This window comes from Myotis daubentonii, chromosome 7 (assembly GCF_963259705.1).
Source record: "Myotis daubentonii chromosome 7, mMyoDau2.1, whole genome shotgun sequence".
Classification (NCBI taxonomy): domain Eukaryota; kingdom Metazoa; phylum Chordata; class Mammalia; order Chiroptera; family Vespertilionidae; genus Myotis; species Myotis daubentonii.
The window spans coordinates 69,645,142-69,669,517 of record NC_081846.1 but is presented as its reverse complement, the minus strand read 5'-3'; the positions used below and the strand labels follow the sequence as shown (position 1 = coordinate 69,669,517).

Below are 24,376 nucleotides of genomic sequence, written 5' to 3'. Positions count from 1 at the left end.
CACGTCCCAAGTGTAACTGAGTGGGGTAGGGGGGGAGACTGGCTGGAAAAGTTTGCCAGTTGGAGTCAGATCTTCACCCCTGTTGTCTGCTTTCTGTCAGACTGCTCTTCTGATAGGCACTGCAGGAAACGGGAATCTGTACAACAGGCAGGCCTTTCCCCATGGCCCCTGATCGGGGCCAATATCACTTTGGCCACACCACACACCAAATCCTGTCCACACACAACTAATGGAATTAAAAAGATAAAATACCAAAGCAATGCAGAGCAGCCACATTCTAAGGCCTCCTATCTATCAACCTGTGGTCAGAGATACATTCACGGGCTTTTAAAATTAGGGTCTGTTTCTAATTTCCTATTGGTTTATCAATGTCTTGACCTTTTCCTCATTCATTATTTAATTAATTTATCTGTTTCCCTGTGTCATTCCCAAGTGCACATTTCCCATAAACTTCCAGGACAGTTTATGAAAATGAAAGAGCATTTTTCCTCCGTAATGTTCTCATCGTTATAACTTCTGAGAACAATTTCTTGAGAGATGTTTGGGGAGTTGTATTCCAGAACATATTATCTTCATGGTCTTCTCCCGGTAGGATGGAGAAATGAGCTTGCCTTGAGAGTTGCTCTGAATTTTTCGGTTTCAGTATAAAAGATAAATGTCACACTTACAGAAGCTGCAGGAGGAACCTCAAGCAGGCCCACAGTGTAGTCCTGCCAGGGGATGGCCCGTCTGGGAGTGATCGTGGGAAAAAGAGCAATTCTCCCAGGACACACTGAGCCATGGGAGTCGGTGCTTGCCAGTGACTGTGTCGGGTGAGTCTCCTGAGCACTTGGGGGTAAAGGGAGTTATAAATCTTTCCTGAGAAAGGGAAAGAGAGCTTCTCAGAATGAGTGGGCACATCGCCCTTGTCAGGGGTATCCGGACCAGGGCAGCTTGTCCTGCTCACTGGGAGTCTGGCTGACTCCTGCTCTGTGTCGTGCCTGTTTCAGAAGCTGTTCTCTTCACCCACAAGCTCAGAGTCAGTTACACCGTTCAGTGACACCAGAGTCCCTTATGGCAGCCAAGTGACAGCTGGCCACAGTGCAGAGTGATATATGCTTTTCAACGGAGGGAGGAATCTGGGTGCTGGGAGCAATGAGGAAGGAAAGGGAGAGGCAGGGACCGGACAAGCACAGCTGGAGTTGGGATTTTGCCAGAAGGAGAAAGGGTACGCCTGTGGCTATGTGAAGAGGGACAGAAGAATTTAAACCACAAAGAATAGAAGACAGGTAAATGCACAGACATATTCAGAAAATGACAGAGAAAACTGGGATTCATGAGGGATGAGGTTGGGGTGGGGTTCGGCGAACCTCATTTGCTACAAAGGAAATTTAAGTTCATCCTGCAGAAATCCCTGAGACACATTCCTATTAGCAGTCATACTGCTGGATTCTCTTCTTGGGTGGTCTGGCTTTAGAGAGAAGACTGCTGACAGCAGTGGGGGAATTGAATGTCAGTGTCCAAAGGCCTGGAGCCCAACCTCTAGCCGTTGCAGGATTCAAGGCCCCAGGAGATAAGGGCAATGACTAGGACCTTGAAACCACGAGCCACGGGGATTATTGCCATGGGGTCCATTCTCTGATGTAAAATTACTGAGTCAAAGAGAAGGTATAGTAACCCATACGGCTCAGGAGTAATGATTTCCATTGCCACCGCCACACACACGTTTCCCCATAGGTTGGCCTGTCTTAGTTTGGCTATGCTTTTCCTCTTATTGCTTTGGACAATGCAACTGCTCCTCCATAAATTCTCTGTACGTACACTTATTTAATTACTAGACATATTAAAGATTTTTCCCCCTAGAATTTGATATGGTATTTATTTCTTCAGGTAGAATCATCTCTATGCATGTGTGATTTGGGGCAAGGTATTTAACTTAAGAAGTTATTCATTTTACTCAAGTTCTTGTTTTCACTAAAAAAAATATTACATTTTAGATCTGAAATAAGTGTGTTAAATTTTGTTAAAGTTTGTTGGATATTAAATTTCTATACAAGTTGGGTTTATTTCTGGATTCCCTATTTTCGCTCATTTTTCTGCTTTCATGTTTTTGAATCTGTAAAGTACCCTTTTAAAGTTACCACTTCACACACATCCTGAATCTGGTAGGGAGGGTTTTTCTTCATTATTCCTTTGTAAACTGATTTCTTTGATCCTCTGCCCATTTGTTTATTTATTTGGAACTACTGTGTGCAAATATATAAAGTTAATATTCTGGCATCTTAACTGGACTCTTGTTAAACTCATAAATTACCTTGCGATATTGTCATTTCCATTACAGTGTTTATTTTTCCCTGTCAGGAACATATATATCTACATTTATTTGAATCCTCCTTATTTTCCCATTATATTTTTATTTTCTCCAGAAAAAGACTGGGAGACAGAAGACTTCAGTTTTTAATCAGATTCCTGGGAAACTGACTTTCCCCATCATATTCTTGGGAAAGTGACCACATGCCTATTTCTAAGAAAAATGTGAAGGTGGCTTTGTCTACTGAGCATATGTCTCAGATCCAGGCTATTTAAATGGAGCCAATATAAATCATTTCTTTAGCTGTAAATTGTGGATATTAATATTTATCTAGTCACCAGATTGCTGCAAGGGTTATGAAATAAAGTATTCAAAATTATTTGAAAATGTTACCACATCAATAAGGTTATGATATAATGAAATGTAATTATAAAAACTTTTTTTTTTTTACTTCCCCGACAAGATCACAATAGGAATTCTAAATACTTCTGTTAGGGGGCTGGGTAGATAGCAAGGGGGCAGGAAAGAAAGAAAATTAAAGAAAAACAAATTGGTTTGGGGAATGGTATGGTTTAACAAGTGAGTAAGTTTATTCAATTTTACCGGCACATTTATTTCATCTTACAATTCAACATTGACCAACATATTAATAGCTTTCCTTCTGCTGGGCTCCCCTTGTAGCAAAATTTTGTATCCTTTTAAGTTATTTGGGTTCCTAGGACCTTCCTATTACATCCCCCTCAGTGCGGTTGCTCTGCTGAAACTGAGACTGTAGTTGGGAGCTGAGTGAAAAGGGAGATGGGAGGGAGGAAAACATTATATAATTACCCACCATTTGACTCCAGAGCTAAGGATCAGGACTATGCCAAGTTCACAGTAATAACCACTGTCATGCCAGATACTAACCAGAAGCCTTCCACATACTGTTCTTAACCTCACATTAAAGGTGAACCAGAAGGACTTCTGTCTGCCAGAACTGAGTCCAGGCTTTTACTTTCCGCCCCAGCCTTCATGCCTGAGGCTGAAGCTCCTCCCGTCGTGTCCCCAGGAGGAAAGAAGAGCCCTGATGTAAGGTTTTGGCTCTTCACAGAAAAAAATATTTTGTTTAGAATGATCATTTGTGGGAAATTATTAAGTATACAAACACATTCCATTGATTTGATATCTTAAGCATTTGCTTTTCTTTTTTAACCATCTCAAGGGCTAACAATGTGACCTTGTCATGAGAACTGGCCCAAAGGAAAATATCTGCATTGAGGAGCTTCTTGGCTTTGGCTCATTTGGAGCGTGGTGTCTGAGGGATGCTCCTTGGAGCAGAATGACCTTTCCATTTTCTGGATTTAAAGTAATGGCGAGAAGGAACTTTTAAGGTTTAGTGTCCTTAAGTCTTCTTCGGATCCAAGATGCGTTAAAGACTCAGTCCATATGCAAACTGAGGGAAGAACATGAGTCTCACAGTAAAATCTGCAAGCTAGTACTTTAGAAAGCACTTTCCCACAAATTATCTAATTGTGCAGAAACCCTCACTAACTCACTGAGGTGGACAGGGCAGGTGGTTTTATTATTCTCTCCCTTTCCACCTCCTCCTCTGCATTGCACAGATGGATCAACTGAGGTTGACCTTGAGGGATACAGGACCCACTTCCAAACTTGGTCTTCTGACTTCAATTCCTGTAAATCAAAGTTTCTCAACCTTGGCACCACTGACATGCTAGGTCTGATCAGTCTTTGTTGTGGGGGCCCTTATTGTGTGTTGTAGGATGTGTAGCAACATCCCTGGCCTCTACCCACTAGATGCCAGTAACATCCTCTCCGCAGCAGTGGTAACAACGAAAACATCTCTGGATATTGTCAAATGTCCCCTGGGGTGGAGGGCAAAACCACTCCTGATTGACACCACAAACTGTCCAAAATGCCACGCCACCAGTAAGTGATAATTGACTCCATTCCCACAGAGACCCGCTGGACTTCACATCTGCTCTGCCTAATGGGACTGGGCTGCTAGAAGTATCTTCAGACACCAGTGGGGTTGTCTCCAGCAAGAAGACTGCGGACCATGCATTATTATGTATTAAGAGCTCTTTACTCAACCAGGATAGACTCCTGCAGACTAAGGTAGGCTTCTCCGATGAGCTTGTTTTTCTCTCTAATGAGCCACAGATCATGATGCATATTAAAGAGCTATTGTGGTCAATAGTGCAACTGGTCAAATCGTTCTACTCTCCCAATTTGGGGCTCAAAGCAGGACTGAATTTTCTGGCCCCCCTTATGGTTGGGCAGTGCCTTGCAACAAGTTCTGACCAATGAGCTGAGTGGAGCCCTATGTTACTTTGAGGCCAGAGCACTGAATCCATCACAGGAGAACCTCCGAGCTTTCTCTTCCACCTGGCAGGGTAGCTGGCAATGTCTGAGGAGGGGCCTCTCTGAAGGCCTGGGTCCCTGAGTGACTGTAACAGGAGAATACTACTGCCCACCTGCGATAAACATACAGCATGAATAGGAAATAAATCTTGCGTGTTTTAAGTCACTGAGACTTTAACGTTATCTGTTAGCTTAGCATAATTCAACTTATTCTGACAGATGTAAGACCTGACAGCTAATAAAAAGATTGAAAAATAGATTTATGTTAAATCAAAGTCACCTGTATTAAAGCAGGAAATGTAATATAAGACCAATTAGAACTTCCTTGAGTCTTAGGGTTCACTATTTTCATTCATTAACCGTCTAGTATTTGAAAATTGTTTCAATGTAAGGGTTTCTTCATACCTGATATGGTATGCAAATTATATTATTCTATTACACCAAATCTTTTTTCATTCATTTTAAAAATATTTATTGAACAATAAATATATGCCAAGTATTATTTGGGATAACTTTCCACTTCATACTATTATTAACACCTTTCTTTTGATGATTCCAGGCAGAAAAGAGAGAGAGAGAGAGCGCTCACTTGAACATCTAAAAAGGAAGATGTTTAGGAAATGAATTGAAGTTTTTTGTTTTTGTTTTTGTTTTAACTTTTGATTGGAAATGATTTCACATGCCAGGCCAGGAATTTCCCATGTTTATCACTTCCTTTCTTACTTGTAAAACATGGATGATTTTGTGGACTTCCACTCAGAGGATAGGCTGAGCAATGGAACTGGAGGCAGACCGACGAGGTTTGAATTGTGCCTCCGTAACTGGGTGCATGGGCGACTTTAGACAAGTGACTTAACCTCCCTGTGCCTTCTTTTCCTCCGCTGTAAAATGGTGAGCGCAATAGTGCCTACTTCACAGGACCGTTGTAAAGAGTAAATAACACAATGCATAAAGGGCTCAAAACAGTACTTTCCATATGTTAAGTGTTCAAGAAATGTCAGTTCTAATGTTTTAAAAGAACATTCTAGTAAGTGTTGAATGAAGCACGGAGTGGGGCTACAACAGGACAACTTTCTTCACCATTTCATCCTAAATGTCTAGTTCAGTGCTTGGCACAAAGTCGATATTTAAAACAGCATTTATTGAACACATACAGGAATGAGTTGGGATGAGGAAACCAACTCCAGGTTCTCTCCTAACCTTACCATCCCCTGCTGCCAGTCCCACACATGGCCCAGCTGTGAGAACCTGGAGCCGTCACTGTCCTAGATCTCTCTCCTATATGGCAAAAGAAAGAATGACACCAAAGAGCTATAAACTCAAATCAATATTCTGAATCGATCTCATTTTTCAGAGAAAGGATTATAAAGACCTTACAACATAATTTAAAAATACTTAAGGCATACTTGAAAATAATCAACTGTATGGAGATTCTACAAAGTTGCTCTACTATAATTTTACCATTTTCCAAAAAAAATTAATGGAGATTGTTTGTTTCATCACAAAGGGCAGAACAACTCACTGGCCCTGATGGCACCACTCAGACATGCGCTAGCTCGCCCTAAGAGCTCTGCGGAGAGCGAAGAGGAAGGAAGTTGGATAAAGAGTCATTAATGTACGAACTCGCAACTAGAAGACTACATTCTGGAGATCTAATGGTGATTATGGTCAACAATACTGTATTAAATATTGAAAAATTTCTAAAAGACTAGAACCTTAATGTTTTCACCACAAAACAGAAATGACGTGATAGAGGTCTGAGCTAAAGCTATGGTGGTAATCATTCATATTGCGATCTATCAAATGAAACACTTTGTACATCTTAAACATATATGATGTTATACGTAAATCATATCTCAAGAAAAAAGTAATTAAGGCTCTTGCAGTCATATATATTCTTGGTTTTTCAATACATGTGTGCTTGTGTGTGAAAGAGAAAAGTTTGACTCACAGGCTATGCAATTAATGTGACCACTTTCGGAGTCTCCGTTGCTCTACCTAAGAGAGGGGCAATAACAGCTCCTCCAGTGGGGCTGTCATGAGCATTACACAAAACTGAACTGGCAAAGGCCAAGTAAGAAACAACTGTCAATAAACAGTAGCAAGTAATAGCATAGTAATCATGACTGCAACTTTTTACAAGAAAACCACTTCCTTACCAATGTTGACAACATTGAAAGTCATTCTTCTGGCTGATGTTAAACAGTATGGAAACTGGTTGTATGATATGCCTTTTAGACAAGCCGATGAGGCACCCGGCAAGGAAGTGCATGCCTGCCAGGCAGCCCTTTCTGTGGGGTGCTGGATGGTGACTTGGGGAAAAAAGAATGTTGACACTTGCAGAAAATTTAGGGTCAGAAAACAAGAACATGGAAGGGTAGCAGAAAGTAGTGGTTAAAGTACTACCTAGTTGTGTGATCCTACTTAATTTCTTTAAGCCTCAGTTTCCCCACTTGAGGAAAAAAAATGGAGAATGATGCTTAGAACGAGGCTTAGAACATTGCCTGGAATACAGGGCTCGTTAAATAAACCAGAATGGTGACAAGAATGGCTGACGTTACACAGGGTGGCCTGTTAGGACACGTCTGGAGTGAAGCCGGGCGAGGTGGCCTTCTAGGAGCACAACCTGGAAAGCCATCAGGCTCATTCATCGGCACAAGTCAGGCTCCTCCTGTGGGGCAAGGCGAAGTGCTGTAGCCACAAAAAGAGTCCGTTTATATTTGAAATGCCAGAGATGGACCAGAGGCTGAGGCTGAAAGAGCCCCGTGAGGCTAGGAAGAACAGAAGCAAGCACATAGATGGTATGATGCCCCTGTCTGGGGGCTGCCCCAGCCTTCTTTAATTGGTTCACAGCATCCTCAGAACCTGTTAGTTACATGTGTGTCTTCCCAAGGCAGAGGTCTCTGAGGGTGGAGACTCTGTCCTGCTCACCATGGATCCCCCTTCCATGTGCTCGGTGAAAACATGTTGGAATGAAGCTGAGGTGAGGAATAAGATCGGCCTGTAACTACTAAGCACTCAGTACTTGGGCCCTTCACTGCTCCCCACCTCACTTTCAATCCTTCGTGCTGCTCTAAATAACTCAATGCTAAATGTACGAGGGGAGACAGTGAGGCCAAGAACACAGCCCTTTGAGTAAAATCCTACTCTTGTTTGTGGTAGGAGCCTACAAACTCTCCATAGAACTGGCCCAGGAGACTTCAGCAAAGGGACATCCTCCAGCCACCTAACTCATCAACTGACACAAGTAAAACTGAACTCAGCCGTGCTGCAAATGGGCTGATTGTTTCTTCCTTCTTTCTTTACAGCCACGCATCAACCAAATTATTTTCTGTGTTTTCCTTGAGTGTCTCTCTCACACAGTGGGCTCACTAATCTATCAGCCACTACCTCACAGAGTCACACGTGGATGACTACTGGTGAGTCTTACTGCGATTCTGCCTGAATGGCACTGCAAGACAGACTTTCCTAAAACACAAGTTCCATCATACTTCTTCCCTGTTCAAGATCTAGGCTCCTTATTTTTTACCTTTACCTAATCTACTTGGTTTATTAAGATCCTCCCTACATAGACCGTACCCTACCTATGTAAGGTACACATTACTTATATATAAATTTTCTTAAGTCTTATATAAATCTTTACTGTTGAAAGTATTATATGCCCTCTATCTCCCCCCTCCCCCACCCCATTGATCTCTTTCAGCCTGCCTCCTACCCCAGACCTTCATCATCCTATTGTCTGTGTCCACGGACTATGCATATTGCATACAAGTTCCTTGGTTAATCTCTTCCTACTCAGCTACCCACAACTTCCCTCTGAGACTCTGCAGTCTGTTCTATGCTTCTATGTCTCTGGATCTATTTTGTCCATCAGTTTATTTTGTTCATTAGATTCCATATGAGTGTGATGATATGATACTTGTCTTTCTCTGACTGGCTTATTTCGCTTAGCATAATACTTACTTATTTAGGTCTGTGTTCTGAATCTCCTATTCTACTTAGATTAGTGACCAAATTATTCTCTCATACAGTATCTAAAATGCTTGCTTCTATATACTTTGCCTAGGTTGTTTCCACTTTTGAAATATCCTAATCCCTTGGCTATTCTAACCACATATGTCAGTACTAACATATCTATAATAATCTATAATAATAAAAGCATAATATGCTAATTAGACCAGATGTCCTTCCGGATGACCTTCCGGACAAAGCTAGGGCTGCAAGGGAAGCCCGGGACCCAGGGCCAGGGGGAAGCCAGTGCTGGCAGCTGGGGGAAGGAAGGCCTACTCTTGCATGAATTTTGTGCATCAGACCTCTAGTAATTATATCATTTTGCATTTAACTCTCTGTTTCTTGTGCTATGCACAAGTGTTCCTTCTTCAACAAAAATAAATTGCTTGAGGGCAGGAAGTTTACATTATTTTTATGCATTTACCCAACAAATATTCATTGAGTTCCAGAGCTGTGCCAGGCACTGCACTTGGTTTGGGGTATAGCAAAGAACAAGATAGACATAATCCTGGACCTTGAAGCACCTACATAGTGTGTGGGGGGGGGGGGGCAGGGGGAGTGAGTTCAGGGAGGGGGGGTGAGATAAACATTTACACATAATTGTAAGATTAGAAACTGAGGTAAGCACCATGAAGGAGAAGTATAGGTTCCATGAGACCATGATAAAGCTTCATATTAAAAGAAAATGCCCCTGAGCTAAGAGCAAAAGGATAAAATAGAAACAAACAGGCAAATGCCCAAAGGTCTAAGGAAGCCAGGGGCCTTAGAGGAACAGAATAAAGGTTGGTCTCCACAAGCCCAGGGGGCATAAGATGAGCCATATCAGATGAGGCTAGGGAGGTACAGGCTGGGTGTAGTTCTTAGCATTGAATCAGAATGAGAAGTACTACTAACTGAGGGTAAACCTTAAGTGGTCTTTAAGAGTTATAATGCTGCATGGTACAGGTCATTTCTGAACTTTAGTTATCTGTCTATTTGGAGTTAAAAAATGCTGAACATCCAAAGCTTAAAAAACACAAATACTTAAGTGCTTAGGATTTTTGCTAATTTTCTCAAGTTCAATAAATATGTATGGACCAATGACAACAATAATATGGGCTGTGGCCTACTCTACATTACACGTTTGACGCCAAAATGCTTTACATAGGCCACCTAACAGATGGTAATGCATTTCAGCCATCACCACGTGAGTAGGATTCAAGCCAATGATCCCAGAGGTGAGAGGTTGTATATCCAATTACAAATTTCCACTTTCCTTAAGTGTGAAGATGCCTAAAGCAATATATTGTACTTACATCCAGCTGCATTGTATAAACTATATCTGATAAAAGAGATGACTTCACGTTCTCGACTTAAGTCAAAGAATGCTTACTTAAGTATTTTTTTTAATTGAATCCCACTTTAATGCCACTGTATAATCTTTTGGTTAACAGTGCTCATCTTGATTATTCTAACAAAGGGAAACATGGAAGTTAATATGTAATCTGTATTGCTTATGCCATCTATAAAAATACACACGAGAAAATTCAAAATAGATACCTGGAACATCTGTGAAGGTTTCTCCAAGGATGGATACGTGGAAACTGAGTCCTAAGTCCTTAAGGTGCATTAATACCTTAAAAAAACTCTCGGGATCTTTATCGTGCTCCCTGGAAATAAACACAAAATATAACTTGTGATACCGTAGGGTCCGCGTTAGGAAAAGCATTCTCACTTCTCACAGTATCAGTTCCTTTCATGGTCCATTGTTAGGAGAGTCTCTGGTGTACAAGCAGAGATTTCCCCCATCGCCTTATATTGTCGCATCAACACTGAATTTTTTCATAAATATTATTTGCCATGTATCAACACCCAGTCCTATTGAATTTTAAGGGTCTGCAGCCTTTTATTAAAGGAAAAGTCTATCATGTTTTTCACATTTTTTTGTTAGGTTATAGAAAGGCTAGTGTAGTTTCCTCTCCCCTAACATGATTAATTTCCCACGTAACACAGGTTTTTAGAAGAGAAGACCAGTCTTCAAAGGATGGCTCTGCTGATCATGAGGATGTACCAAAGATGCTTGCCATTTCCATGAGTGTGAATACCTTCCCCTCGCAGTCGCTGAGCCCTTGGTGTCCACAAGGAATACATGATTTAGGAAGTGAGACTACAGACTCTCTCACCAATCTCTATTTCAAATAACTGAATGGAGAATTATAAATACATCAAAAGGGGTTGGCCTGAGTCTAAGTCCACTGATATTAACTTAGGAGTGGAGGTGAGTTGACATATAATTCTTTCATTTCATATAGGCTTTAAAAAACATGGCTTATTTTTGTTTGTTTAGCTTGTCAGTCTTCGTTGCAATGACAGAATGAGAGACTAAAGGACACTAAAATAAAAAAAACCCAACAACTTAAGAAATCATATTAAAATGAAGTGAGTTATTTTTTACATTCTAAGGTGTGAATATTCTAGTATTTCTTGCATTTAATTACACTGTTTTAAATTATCTTATTTCACACAGATGTGGACCAGATGTCTTCAAAATATTTGTTTTTTTATTTATAATTCAGAATTTTAATTTATTTTCTATATCACAGAGAAATAGTTATATATCAGCAATTGAATTTCTCATTTACCAACTAATTATGTAAAAATAAATCTGTAAATTGATCAAACTGAGATATAAAATATGAAAATTACATCATTTAAGAAATCTCATGAAAAATGACATCTGCAAACCTAAATATGTTAATTCACAATTCAGTCAATATTTTCAGTATCAAGAATTAAAACAAATGCATCTTCTGAATAACATTTAAAAATGGCATTTCTAATCTCATGCAATTGTAAATTCTTACAGGATCAGAATTCAGTAACATGTTATTTTAAGCTCTATATTGCTCAGTTTGACTTACTGCATATAATAAAGAATGCAGTAGCAAAGTGCTCTTGTCTTTTTAAGATAATGCGGGTTACATACATGTACCATGGGGAAGTTTTGGGATAGTTCTCAAATACACACACTACTGCTGCAGGCAACAAAAAGACCCCAAACAGTTCGAGAGCAAAGAGTACACCACTTGCTACCTCCACCCATATCAATCAAATAGCTGCCACTTAATCTGTAATGTGTTCTTTTAGTTTGATTCTTTTGGAAATACTTAGATGAAAAGAATGGAAACAATACAACATAATATATCTTAAAGAGGGAGTAACACTATAGGGACATTTAGCCATTTAGCTTCTCTAAATTTTTTATTTTGAGTTCCAAAAACTTTGGCTATGGATCCCCAAGAGAGTATTTATTCTAAATATTTCCTGCTGGTGTTTTGTTTGTTTGTTTTGTATTAAAGTAAATGTAGCTGTGGTTTGGGGTTGAGAGGAGGTTTAGTTGGGTAGAAGCTATAGTTCTTAAAAGATTCCAATGTGCTTTCAAAGAGGCAGGCTTTATAAATCTCTATTTTCAGTGTTTTTATAAGAGATAAATGCATGACAATCCTACTGTACTTTTAAGGTAATTTTTATTGGTGAACAAAAGCTTTCATATTCAATAGTCACTTTGCATAAGAACACAAAAGAGATTTGTATGAATCTCCTCCTGTTTTGATTACACTGTAAGGACGAATGTAAGGTGAGATTTTTTTCTTACCCAAAATTATCCCTGAGAAAAAGAAGCATGTTATACTAAAGTTCTTATAAAGTTTCTCATAATACCAGGCACTCTCTCAATTATTTTGAACCCAGTTCTGTTTAGGGAAGCTGCATTAACCGGAAACAGTGTCCACTGATGAGCATTCTGGATGAGCAGTGAATCCCTGGTGAAAAAGGCAGCAAAGGAATTTGATACAGCACTGGGCTAGGGATTATTTGTGGGGACATCACCTAACAATTCGAAGAGTTGGATGCTGTCAAAAACATGTAATTGGTGGAGGCTGGCGAAAGGGGGAGGAGAGGTGATACCGATAACGTCAACATTCAAATTGTTTAATCATAGTGGTTAAGAAGACCATGAGTAGCAAGCGGGTGTTTATAGTTCGGGAGATTTCCAGTGCTGGCATCATACAGTTTCACAAGTCTTGCACCTCACACCACTCAGACTGAATTCCAGATGGCAGGGGATGGGGACATGCCCGCTGCCTGAAAAGGTGGCACTTTTCTGAGGTCAAGAAGCCTTTGGAGGTGGTATTGGACTAAAACGGCTTGATGAACTCTAAGGGTGGGAAAAGAGCAATACTTCTAAAAATATGCTACATGTTTTGTGCTTTGAAGTATTATTTATGTATAAATTAGTAGATTACTTAACACAGGTAGACACACGACTATTTCTTCTATGTCCCATAGTCAATTTAGCTGACATTTTTTTTCTGGATTTTTCTCTTTAGAAAGTGGGAAATTGCCTAATATTTAGACAATTATTAAAGATGCACACAGATATTTAGCCACAGCCATACACCCAGGCATGGATAGCAGTGGCAGAGCTCAGAATTTTTTTGTCCAAAAAGGCACTCATTCCAGATACCCAATGGGCCGTCCATGGATCTTATGCCAGCACCGTGACACTAATGAACCCATTCAGCAGAATATGTGTCTGTCTTGATGTCCTTTCTAAGAAGCCTAATGTGAAACTCTCATGATTTTAGCATATAGCATTACACATAAGATGAGTGGCCCTGTCTGTCAATAGCTGTCAAGATTAAACACACATTCACAATATATTCAATTCCCTAGAGACGTACATGCTCCCTAAACACTCTTCCACTCTCATCCATTGCTGGTAGGAATGTAAATTGAAATGATATTTTAGAGGGCAATTCGGTAATGTACATAATTAAGTCTTAAAATATATATAATTTTTGCCCCAGTAATTCCAATTTAGAAAAATTACCCTATGAAATAATTAAAGAGGTACACAGAAATTCAGCCAGAGTACTTTCATAACAGCATTGTTTATCATGGTGGCCATCTCTAAACAACCCAATGAGATGATAAGGCTGTTAAGTAAAAGGGCAGTGACATAGTATTTGTTATATGTTCTGTTTTATACGATGAATGTATGTGCCTGTACTAAAATATTAACAAGGTTTACCTCTAAGCACTGCATTATACATGTTTCTTTTTTCACATGCTTTCTATTATTTTTAACAAACTTTAAAAAATATAAATCATTTTAATATTTTAAGGAACCTCCTCTAACATTCTGCCATAAAATGGTATTCACAGGATTTGTGTTTAGCTCTGTTAACATTTTCAGTGTTTACAGTAGCATAATTCTTCATTTCCTGTGACCCCTCTACATGACAGCTGCCCATTGAGCAAACCTGATTCATCATAAAATATTCTAGAAGGTGAGTCAGGGTCCAAGCTTCCCCACAATCCCTACGTTCTTGAGTCGTAAGAATGAAACAGTCTGGCTGGGACTCATTCTTCCTCAGCCCGACTATGGCAGCGGAGACCAGCATGGAAATATTTCAGGCTACTGGAAGCAGCAGATATAGCAGGAACAGCTTTTATTCCCAAATATTATTCAGAACATTTGAAAAGCATAAACTGTTCCCATGTGTTTTTTCTCCTATATCTGTTCTCTCTCTGTTGCTTTCCCATTTAGTTTTTCAGAGCTAAATTTCTTCCTAGTCCACACTTAACATTCATTGAGTAAATATTTATTGAGGATTGCTAAGTTCGCCATACTCGTCACTTACACTCAACGGTTCCCCGTTCCTCTTTCCCCACATGACTTTACACTTATTGAATGCAATCTCTTTGATCGAGTTCCTTGCCTTGCCTGGGTAGAAACCTGGCTCCATACAGATGCTGTAGCCTTGCTAGAAGCATGTCACTGCATTGAGAGCTCCATGAGAGAAAGATAAATGATGTCTGTTTTGTTCATTACTAAGCACCCAGTGGCTTGCCAAGTAGTGGCTGACACTGCTTGTGTTCATCAATACCTGGTTCTTTTCTCATTTTTAGCACACAGATTGCACATTTATCCCCTTGAAGGAGAGGAGGCTACAGGACCAGTTCTGACCAATGGGTTGCAAGCCCATTGATGTGTGTCACTTCTAGTTGGAAACATTTAAGAGCAGTTCTGCATAGCTTTCTCTGCTGCAGGGATCCTTACAGAAGTCTTGTTTTAACCTAAGATGGTTAGCTTCAGAGAATGAGGTGGTCTGGATTGATACATAGAGGAGAGGTGCCCCATAAAACTACATAAACATGCAGCAGGCTTTGAGTTAGTGAGAGAAGTAAACTTTTGTTGTGTTTAAGCAACTGAGATTTTTTTTTTGGGGGGGGGGGTCTTCATTACAGCAAGGCAATGTGGCCCATACTGACTAATACATTATCTAGGGCATAAACGTAGCTGCTTTAAAATATCTGTTGAACAAATAAAGATGTCAGAAAAATGAATTATATTTATAGGTCTCTTACTATGTTCAAGATTCCATGTCAGGCATCTGATCCTAATATTACTTAAGCCTCTCAACCAAGGGTCACCCAAATAAATTTTTTGTTTATCCAAGATCACATAGAAGAATTCAAGTCTGCATTTGAAATTATGTCTTATGACTCCGAAGTCATATTCTTTCTTCTATACAGCTTTTGACTTTTTTCTTTCAACATCCTATCTAATAATAGACAAACATGGTAATTGACCATACCTTCGCTACGCCTCCCATTGGCTAATTAGCGTGATATGCAAATTAACCGCCAACAAAGATGGTGGCTAATTTGTATACTGCAGGCAGGGCGGGACAGTGCGAGCCACCAGCGTGCTGCCATCCAGGGCAGGCCAGCCCCAGAAGACCCAGAAGCTGGCCTGCCTTGCTGCCGGGGACCCGGTCTGGTCCCAGGTGACAAGGCACGCCGGCCCCAGAAGACCCAGAAGTCGCCTGATATGGTAGTATCTCTATCAGTAAGCACTCTCAAAGTCAGTGGCATAAATGCACCAATTAAAAGACAGATTATGAGGGTGAATCAAAAACAAAACCCACTTTAAATATAAAGACACATACAGATTAAAAGTAAATGAACTAAGCTACAGCCTGTTTTGCTCATTGCATAGAGCATTAGCCCATGGACTGAAGGGTCCCAGGTTAGATTCCAGTCAAGGGCATGTACCTCAGTTGCTGGCTTGATCCCCAGTCCCTATCAAAGCATGTGTAGGAGGCAACCAATCAATGTGTCTCTCCCTTTCCCTTCACTCTCTCTAAAATTCAATGGAAAAATAACCTTGGGTGAAGATTAACAAAAACAAAGTAAATGGATTAAGTAACATTAAAGAGATTATAAGAAAAATATATTCCAAATTTTGTTAGTTGTATAATGGTTATGTTTAAATTATTAACACCTAAGAAATTGGGTGAAGGGTACATATAATATGCTGTAGTATTTTATAGTTCTTTTTACATGTATGAGATTATTTCAAATTAAAATATTAAAAAATTAAAAATTAATAAAATATTAATTGAAATGTATCTGCATTACATGAAAAATCTCCTAATTGCTTCTAGCATAACTTATTAAATTGTGCTAAAATTTACAAGGGTTCAATTAAAAAATATCTTAATTATAAATGATATAATAGAAAATATATAATAGTGCCGTTATAAGCACTTATCTGAAAATAAAAATTTAAAGACGTGAATTTAAAGAAGGGATTAGCCAAAGAAAATATATGCACAACCCATGGACACAGACAACAGTATGGTGAAGGCCAGAGAGAAGTGGGGGGAAAGAGCTGGGTAGAGGGGGCAAAAGGGAGGAAATAGGGACATCCTATATAATAATAATAAAAGGCTAATACGCACATTCACTGAATGGCAGAATGACCAGTTGCTATGATGCGCACTGGCCACCAGGGGGCAGACGCTCAATGCAGGAGCTGCCCCCTGGTGGTCAGTGCACTTCCATATGGGGAGTTCCACTCAGCCAGAAGCTGGCTCATATCTATTGACAACAACAGTTCCAATGATGTACTATTTCTAGGTGACTTTTAACAGCTCACTTCATCTTAGAACAGTAGCTATGCCCCTCTTTTCTTATCTCCTATGTTTTCTCTACTGTGCCCCCATTCTCCCATTTGTCCATTCTCTTGGATGAGAGTGCTCTCAACAACAGCAATCCCCACCCCTGCACCATTCACTCTCATGTATTTTATGGTTTCTCCAACTTTGGACATCATTGTCTACATTCAACTTTCTTAGAAGGATCCTTGCTTGGTTTCCAAGTAGTGTATTCAAACTGTAACCCAATGACCTCCTCCCCAGTTAAATCTTCCCACTTATTCCATCAGAAGGCCACCCAGAAAAACCATATTCAACAAATTATTTTCCCCATTAGGTATCATAATATGATTTCTTTTTAAATACCCCCATTGCTAAAACTCAGACCCCCCAGGCTGATTCTCTTCAACAATGATTTCTACTCTCCCTGGACACTGTCCACAGTAATTTCATTCAGCTGTCTGACTTGCCAATGAGCTCGCTTCCTCTGCAACTCTGGCCAGGAAGCTGCAGACATCCATGCCTGAGAGAACTGGTAGGCCATGAAGTGTCTTAATCAAGATGAATTGGGTCTTCCCCACCCTTGAGATGTTACTTCAGCAGCAGCCACCATTCCACATATTTTAAACCATCATAATGTAATTACTTCCTCTCAGATCTGGGAGGTTCTTTGAAAACTCTTTCCTCTCCCCAGTGCATTACTGTCTTTCCATTTCCCTCTGTAATAATCTCCCTGTTGACTGTGGTGATTGGGGCTGTAATTTGCAACCAACTAATCATTTAAATTTTCTTTTGGATTATATTATCTCCCTCGAAGGGATATATAGAAATACATTCAAAACCGCTTGCTAGTTATCCCGAGAGCTACCCCTCTAAGAAACTAGGAAACTCTCTGCTGTCCCTGAGAACTGTTGCTTCTTCAGAGAGGAAGACATGTAATTCTTGTTTCCTGTTTTACGCTCACTGCCAGGAAGCTTATATTCAGGTTTTAAAGTGCTCAATTTCAGCAAGTATCAGATGAAAATAATAGCAGTGAAAAATACAAGAACAACAACAACAAAAACCTAACTGGAAGGGGTCAATAGTAGACAGGATATTTCAGACAGTAGAATCATTGATCATGAGATCAACCGAATTTATCCAACATGAACAACAGAGAGAAACATAGAAAACAATAAAAAATGGAAAAGAACTGAACTGCAGGGATCGGTGGGACAAGAACAGAAGAACCAACATTTGCATCAGAGCCTCAAAAATGGACTCTGTATTTTTTTTACAAATGCACATGAATGTACAATTATTTCAAAAGAAATTTCAAATGTAAAAAAAGCACACCCATTGTAATAAAATACAAATAATTATATATATATATATTATATATGTATTTCTACTATTTTTCAGATGATACCACTACTAACAACTAACTGTCTGGTGAATAGACTTCTTGACCTATTTCTATGCATATGCAAACATATATTTGTGTGGGTGCATTTTTACACAAACCCACCTTACTTTATAAACAGGAGATCAGTATCAGTCGTTCCACACATTCCATTTTCAGTAAATATGTAACAGACATGTTTTTCTTTATTGATTAAGGTATTACATATGTGTCCTTATCCCCCCCCCATTGCCCCCCCAACCCCCACTCATGCCCTCACCCCCTGGTGTCTGTGTCCATTGGTTAGGCTTATATGCATGCATACAAGTCCTTTGGTTGATCTCTCCCCCTTACCCCCACACTCCCCTACCTTCCCTCTGAGGTTTGACGGTTTGATCCATGCTTTTCTGTCTCTGAATCTGTTTTCGTTCATCAGTTTATATTGTTCATTATATTCCACAAATGAGTGAGATCATGTGATATTTATCTTTCTCTGACTGGATTATTTCGCTTAGCATAATGCTCTCCAGTTCCATCCATACTGTGGCAAATGGCAATAATTCCTTCTTTTTTTACTGCAGCATAGTATTCTATTGTGTAGATATGCCACAGTTTTTTAATCCACTCCTCTGCTGATGGGCACTTAGGCTGTTTCCAAATCTTAGCTATGGTACATTGTGCTGCTATGAACATAGGGGTGCATATATCTTTTCTGATTGATGTTTCCAGTTTCTTGGAATATATTCCTAGAAGGGGGATCATTGAGTCAAATGGGAGTTCCATTTTTAGACATTTATGCATATCAGTGAATAGAGGTATTTCATTTTAAATGGTTACATAATATTTCGCAATTTTAAAGTAAATTCTCCTACTAATGGACATTTGTGTCTAATTTTTTGATGTTTCAAACAATACTAAAATTGACATCTAGTTCTCTTTATAACATTAAAATTTCTCTTTTGTAGAATTATGTTTTCCTATTTATCTTTATTGTTGAAAGTATTACAGCTGTCCCCTTTTCCCTCTCCATTGACCCCCTCCAACCTGCTCTCCCTCCCTCCCAGGCCTTCATGGGTTATGCATATATGCATATAAGTTCTTTGGTTAATCTCTGCCCACCTCTCCCTCTTCCCCTCTTAAATTTTTCAGTCTGTTGCATGCTTCAATGTCTCTGGATCTATTTAAAATTTCTCTTTTGTAGAATACTTAGTCCATTCTTGTTTTTCTTCCTATCCAGCAAATGTAGCCACTTCAAATCTCTATCCAAGGCCCTTTCCCCCCTTCCTACAATATGAACCTTCCTTTTGGAACTATCCTGTTTCCAAAATTGTACATACTCACTTCTGCTATAATTTGCACCACAAGGGAAAGCTCATGCCTCTTCTTACCCTGTATTCCCCATGTCTAGAACAGGCCTGACACATAGCTTAAAAAGTTATTAAATCGAGTTGGCTCCAAACCTACATCATCTCCCATGAATCTAATCTTTTTATTCCCACTTACTGTTGATTATTATCTTTATAACCAGATGAATATATAGAAGGTTAACTTGGTTCTTCCAATGACAACTTATCTATAATACTTAAAACTAAACTGATGCCCTCATCAAATATAACACTACTGGTCAAGTTCCTCCCTGGTGCCCACATGTCCTTATTCGCTCAGTATCCCAGGATCTCAAGCCCAACAGATACATTTCTGAACATGGAGGCTCCTTCCAAATTTGTCCTGCCAATCAGCTTATTTACCAACCTTGCTATTTCATCCAATAGAAGTAATTTAATATTTGCTTGATAAAGTCCATTTTTATAGTACAACTAGAAGCTCAGTACATGAGATTTATGCACTAGAGCGGGGTCCCTCAGTCCAGCCTGTGCCCTCTTGCAGTCTGGGACCCCTTGGAGGATGTCCGCCTGGCAGGGATCGGGCCTAAGCTGGCAGTCAGACATCCCTCTTGCAGTCCGGGGCTCTCTCAGTCTGGTACCCCTTGCTCCTTACTTCCCGCCTGCAGTGGAGGTGGGAGAGGCCCTGCCACCACCAGCTGTGAGCCCGGCTTCTGTGGGAGTGCACTGGTCACCAGGGGGCAGCTCCTGCGTTGAGTGTCTGCCCCTGGTGGTCAGTGCACACCATAGTGACCAGTCACTAGGCTGGTTGGTCGATTTGCATATTACATTTTTATTATATAGGATGTTATCACTTCATACATTGACAACACCACTGAGCTTCACTCCTCCTCTGTCACTTCAGTTTCCAAAACACTGTTACATTATCCTCTTCAACATGATTTTCCTTATATATCTCTTCTTTGAAATGTCATTAACCTGAAACCATTAAATAGAAATTAAGCCTACCTATGCAACATCCAATATTTCCATCAATCATTCACCCCATACCAGTCCTCCAAATGAGTGTTGATTCATTCATTCTCAGCCTCTCCCTTTCTCTCTGCTGTTTCCAATCCACAGTTCTAGTGCCTACAATCATGGGGCCTGGCCCACATCTTCCTTTCCACGAGGTCCCTGTGTGTCCACTGTCTCCTTCACTGACTCTGAATTTATTGCCCCTGGCAACCATCCTTGAGATGCCCCATCTCACTCTGAGCCACTACTGCACCACATCCCGAAGCTGCTGCGGATGTCATGAGCATGCTCTACATTACTTCTTATTTACTTGTGCTGTCCTCCTTACAATTAGTCTGAAAGCTCCACAATTTCAGAGAAACCCTTTGACTCCAGAAGTTGGTGGACACTCAAAATATGACTTTGGAATGAGTGAATGATGGTCCCCTTATGGCCAAACAGTGACAGTTATATATTTAAAACTATGGTAGAATACATCTATGAAATGACATGAAGGATCATGTTTTTTTTTTCTTTTTTAATAGAGAATTAAACATGGTCTGCATGATTAGATGCCTTTCATTGAAATGGATTTCAATTCTTAATAACAGGTTTTCATATTCAGTTGTGGGCATTTTGTCACATCTAGAAATGACAAGGACTTCAATCATATGGGAAAGAATCATAATTCGAAGAGGAAAAAATTCATCCGAAAACTTCCTTTTGATTTAAAAAATGTTAAAAATAGAAATGGACAGAGTGATTCAGAAAAATTCTCTCCAATGGGGGGTGGGGTGGGGGCGGAAATGCTGCAATTCTGTCCATTTTACATTGTCTGTCTTGTTTCTAGACCCGACTGAGACTGCCATGTTTGTTGGCTGACAGAGATCTCCCAGAAGAGACAGTCTCCTTAGTCAGCAGCAGCTGCTGAGCACACCAGATTGCCATGGTGATGGCTGGGAAAGGAGGAATGCAATATGGGATGTCTGTTCTAGAAAGACCTGCTCAAAATGATGTGTTCTCGTTGTCACATATGTTGCCTTTTTTTCACTTTATAAACAGTATTAATTATATGTTTCTTCTCTTCTACTACATTCTTACAAATGGAACAAATCTCTATATCCTACTTAATCCTTTTCACAATACTATATAAAAAAATTCAGTCCCAACTCTTGTAACTCCAGCCTTTTCTTGTTTATTATTTAAAGTTATTAAGACCTACTCACATTAGCTACCAAAGATAGATTAATTATTCATAGGGAAAAGAGTAAAAGATTCCAAAGATTGTAATAACATCACATGCTATGAATTTATTTTAAAAAAAGGTTCTCCAGAATGAGAAGCCTCTGGAACCAGAGTCTTAATTAAATATGCTACTGCCAGTTGGTTAGGTATCAGAACAATTTATTTCCGGTAAAGAATGAGTAACAAAAGATAGTCAACTATGTTATGTAGTGTAATTGGTGAGAGATTATTTTCATTCACTGGTTTGCTTCAGAAATGTATGTAAACCCCCCCAAAAGAAAAGATGCCTATTTTTTAAAAATTAATCCTCACCCAAGGATATTTTTCCATTGATTTCTGGAGAGAGTGGAAAGGAGGGAGACAGACAGAGAGAAACATCGTGATGTGAGAGAGACACATTGATTGTCTGCCTCCCGCATGCGCCCCAACCGGGGCCGGGGATCAAGCCGCAACCTGACCCGGATCTTCTATCCACTGAGCCAAACCGGCTAGGGCAGAAGATGCTTATTGAAAACTAATAATTAATCAATTCATTTATGGCTGTAGTTCTCAAGGCGAGTTTTATCAGAATAAATGAAGCAAAAGAGCTTACATGGACAACAGAGCCTAGAGAAAAGAGGGTTAAAATCCTAGTTCTGATATTTAGTGACTGTAATCCAGAGCAAACTACCAAACCAGTCTGAGATTTAATTTCCTCATCTGTAACCACCTGGCTAATAACACTCAGTTCAAAGAGCCATTGAGGGGATTAAGTGAGATGACGAATATGAAACAATTTGTAGTGCTTGGCAAAAAGAAAATTTGTAACAGAGGATGGCTGTTATTATTATTATTATAATTGTTATTAGAATCACTGTTTTATTTCTCATTTATAGAAATGGAAATTTAAGAATATTCTAGTGAGTTTACTAGCCACCAGCACTGGACAAAAAATAAGGTTTGCTATACTTTACAATCAGTTACAGTAAGCAGAATATGCCATGGTGCAGCCTCTCATGTTTACCTCAACAATTATAAATAAAGGCATCTAAAGTAGCAACTATAACATATGCAAATAACATAATAAGCACTCACTATATGGTGGCTGTTTTTCATGACATATAGTTAAAACAAGGTTTGAAGTAGACTGTGTTTATGTATACAGGCACATCTGTAACTGAATTATCCTTCTCAGCACTGTATCCTAATCCTCTCAAATGCCACAGTCAGCCTAGTCACCCTCACATCAATAATCAATCCTGGGACCAACTGCTCACTACCACCCAAATAGGTCTTACCTTTCTGGATGTAGTTCAGATACTCATCTTTTCTTCCCAGGACTAATATAACATCATTCCAAATCCCCTTCTTATAATAATTACAACTGAAGGTGGGGGAGTCCCCCCAACCGGAGGACTAGAAATAGAATATAAATGTAGTCTTCCATAACAAAGACATCAGCAACCATGAACCACACGAGAGGTGGAAAGCTGCCCCAGTGATGAAGTTCACACAATTGTATAGGTGGGAGTGGAAGGAGGATTCTCAGAGAGAGTGGACGGACAAGGGGGCGGCGGGGGAGGGGGGGGGCGCTTCCCCAAGGTGAAAGGCGTGCCTGAGTGCAAGGCCAAAAATCCCTCCTTGCAAACATCCACGAGGCTGTGTGTTGGAGATGCTCAGTTCCCCTGAGCCTGGCCAGTCTTGGGAAGCAGAGGATAAACTGATAAGACAGGGAAGGCATTTTTGTAAGAAGTTGTCTGTTTGATAAACACCTTTTATGGGAGGATTACAGGAGTACGTTGGCTGGTGCACATGAAATATTTTTTTCTGACTACATAATTCATTAATTTTCATGAATCAGAATGACACTGGAAGTTGAGTTTCCCATAAACATCCCAAAATCAAGGTAACCTTTTTAAAAAGGTAAACATTAAAAAACAAACTCCGTTTCTTCTGTTTTGGACTCAAATTTCATGGCAATCAATATTTGTATTTTTAAAAAATGGAATCTGTATAATACTTTCTAAATAAGAACTTACCCAAAGATTCAGTATTACATGTATACTAACTTATGACACTACTAGGGGCCCAGGGCATGAATTTGTGAACCCTGAAACTGTGGGCTGTGAGGCTGTGGTAGGCACAGGGGCGGGTCTTGGCCCTTCCTCTGCATCCCCTCCCACCATGGCCCCTGGTACCCTGTCTGCCGGAAGCCCCACTCTTGCCACCACCGGTCCCACACACTGATGGCCCTGGTCCCGCTCACACCCGCTAAAGGCATGGAGCAATTCGGGCCAGCACCATCAGCGGGTGCGAATGGGGCCGGCACCATCAGCAAGTGTGAGCTGCAGCTGCTGCCCTGATTGCCCCTCAGGAGCAGGGGAGGTGGAGAAGCCCTCAGGGGCAATCAGGCCAACAGCCGCCACTTGCATCCACGGATGGTGCCCAGTGATCGGGACCGGCGCCGGGCACCGGCAGCGGGTGTGAGCGGCAGCTCTGGCACCGGCTACGGGTGCAAGTGGGGCCAGCGCTGGCAGTGGGTGTGAGGGGTGGCTTCAGCACCAGCAGTGGGTGCGAGCAGGGCCATTGCCGGCAGTGGGTACAAGAGGTGGCTGCTGGCCCCGATCTCCCCTCAGGAGCAAGGGGAGGTGGAGAAGCCGTGAGGGGCGATTGGGGCCAGCATCCGCTGCTCGCATCCGCTGATGGTGCTGAGCAATCAGGGCCAGCGCTGGGGCACCAGCAGTGGGTGTGTGCGGGGCCGGGGCCAGCAGCAGGTGCAAGCTCT

General features: G+C 40.5%; 1 protein-coding gene and 1 long non-coding RNA gene across 9 annotated transcripts in view; one reads left to right on the top strand and one right to left on the bottom strand.

Annotated features, from left to right (window-relative positions):
- The window catches only part of GTDC1 (glycosyltransferase like domain containing 1), a 368,745-nt gene that overhangs the window by 15,157 nt on the left and 329,212 nt on the right, over window positions 1–24,376 (bottom strand). For all 8 annotated transcript variants that reach the window (XM_059704553.1, XM_059704559.1, XM_059704558.1 and 5 more), the window contains one exon: window positions 10,202–10,311. In XM_059704553.1, coding sequence (XP_059560536.1) covers window positions 10,202–10,311 — 110 coding nt within the window. The remainder of the gene's footprint in view (window positions 1–10,201; window positions 10,312–24,376) is intronic.
- On the top strand, window positions 4,109–8,065 carry LOC132237994 (uncharacterized). The gene is made up of 3 exons (XR_009453710.1): window positions 4,109–4,405; window positions 6,159–6,309; window positions 7,960–8,065. It is a non-coding gene; the product is annotated as an uncharacterized LOC132237994 (long non-coding RNA).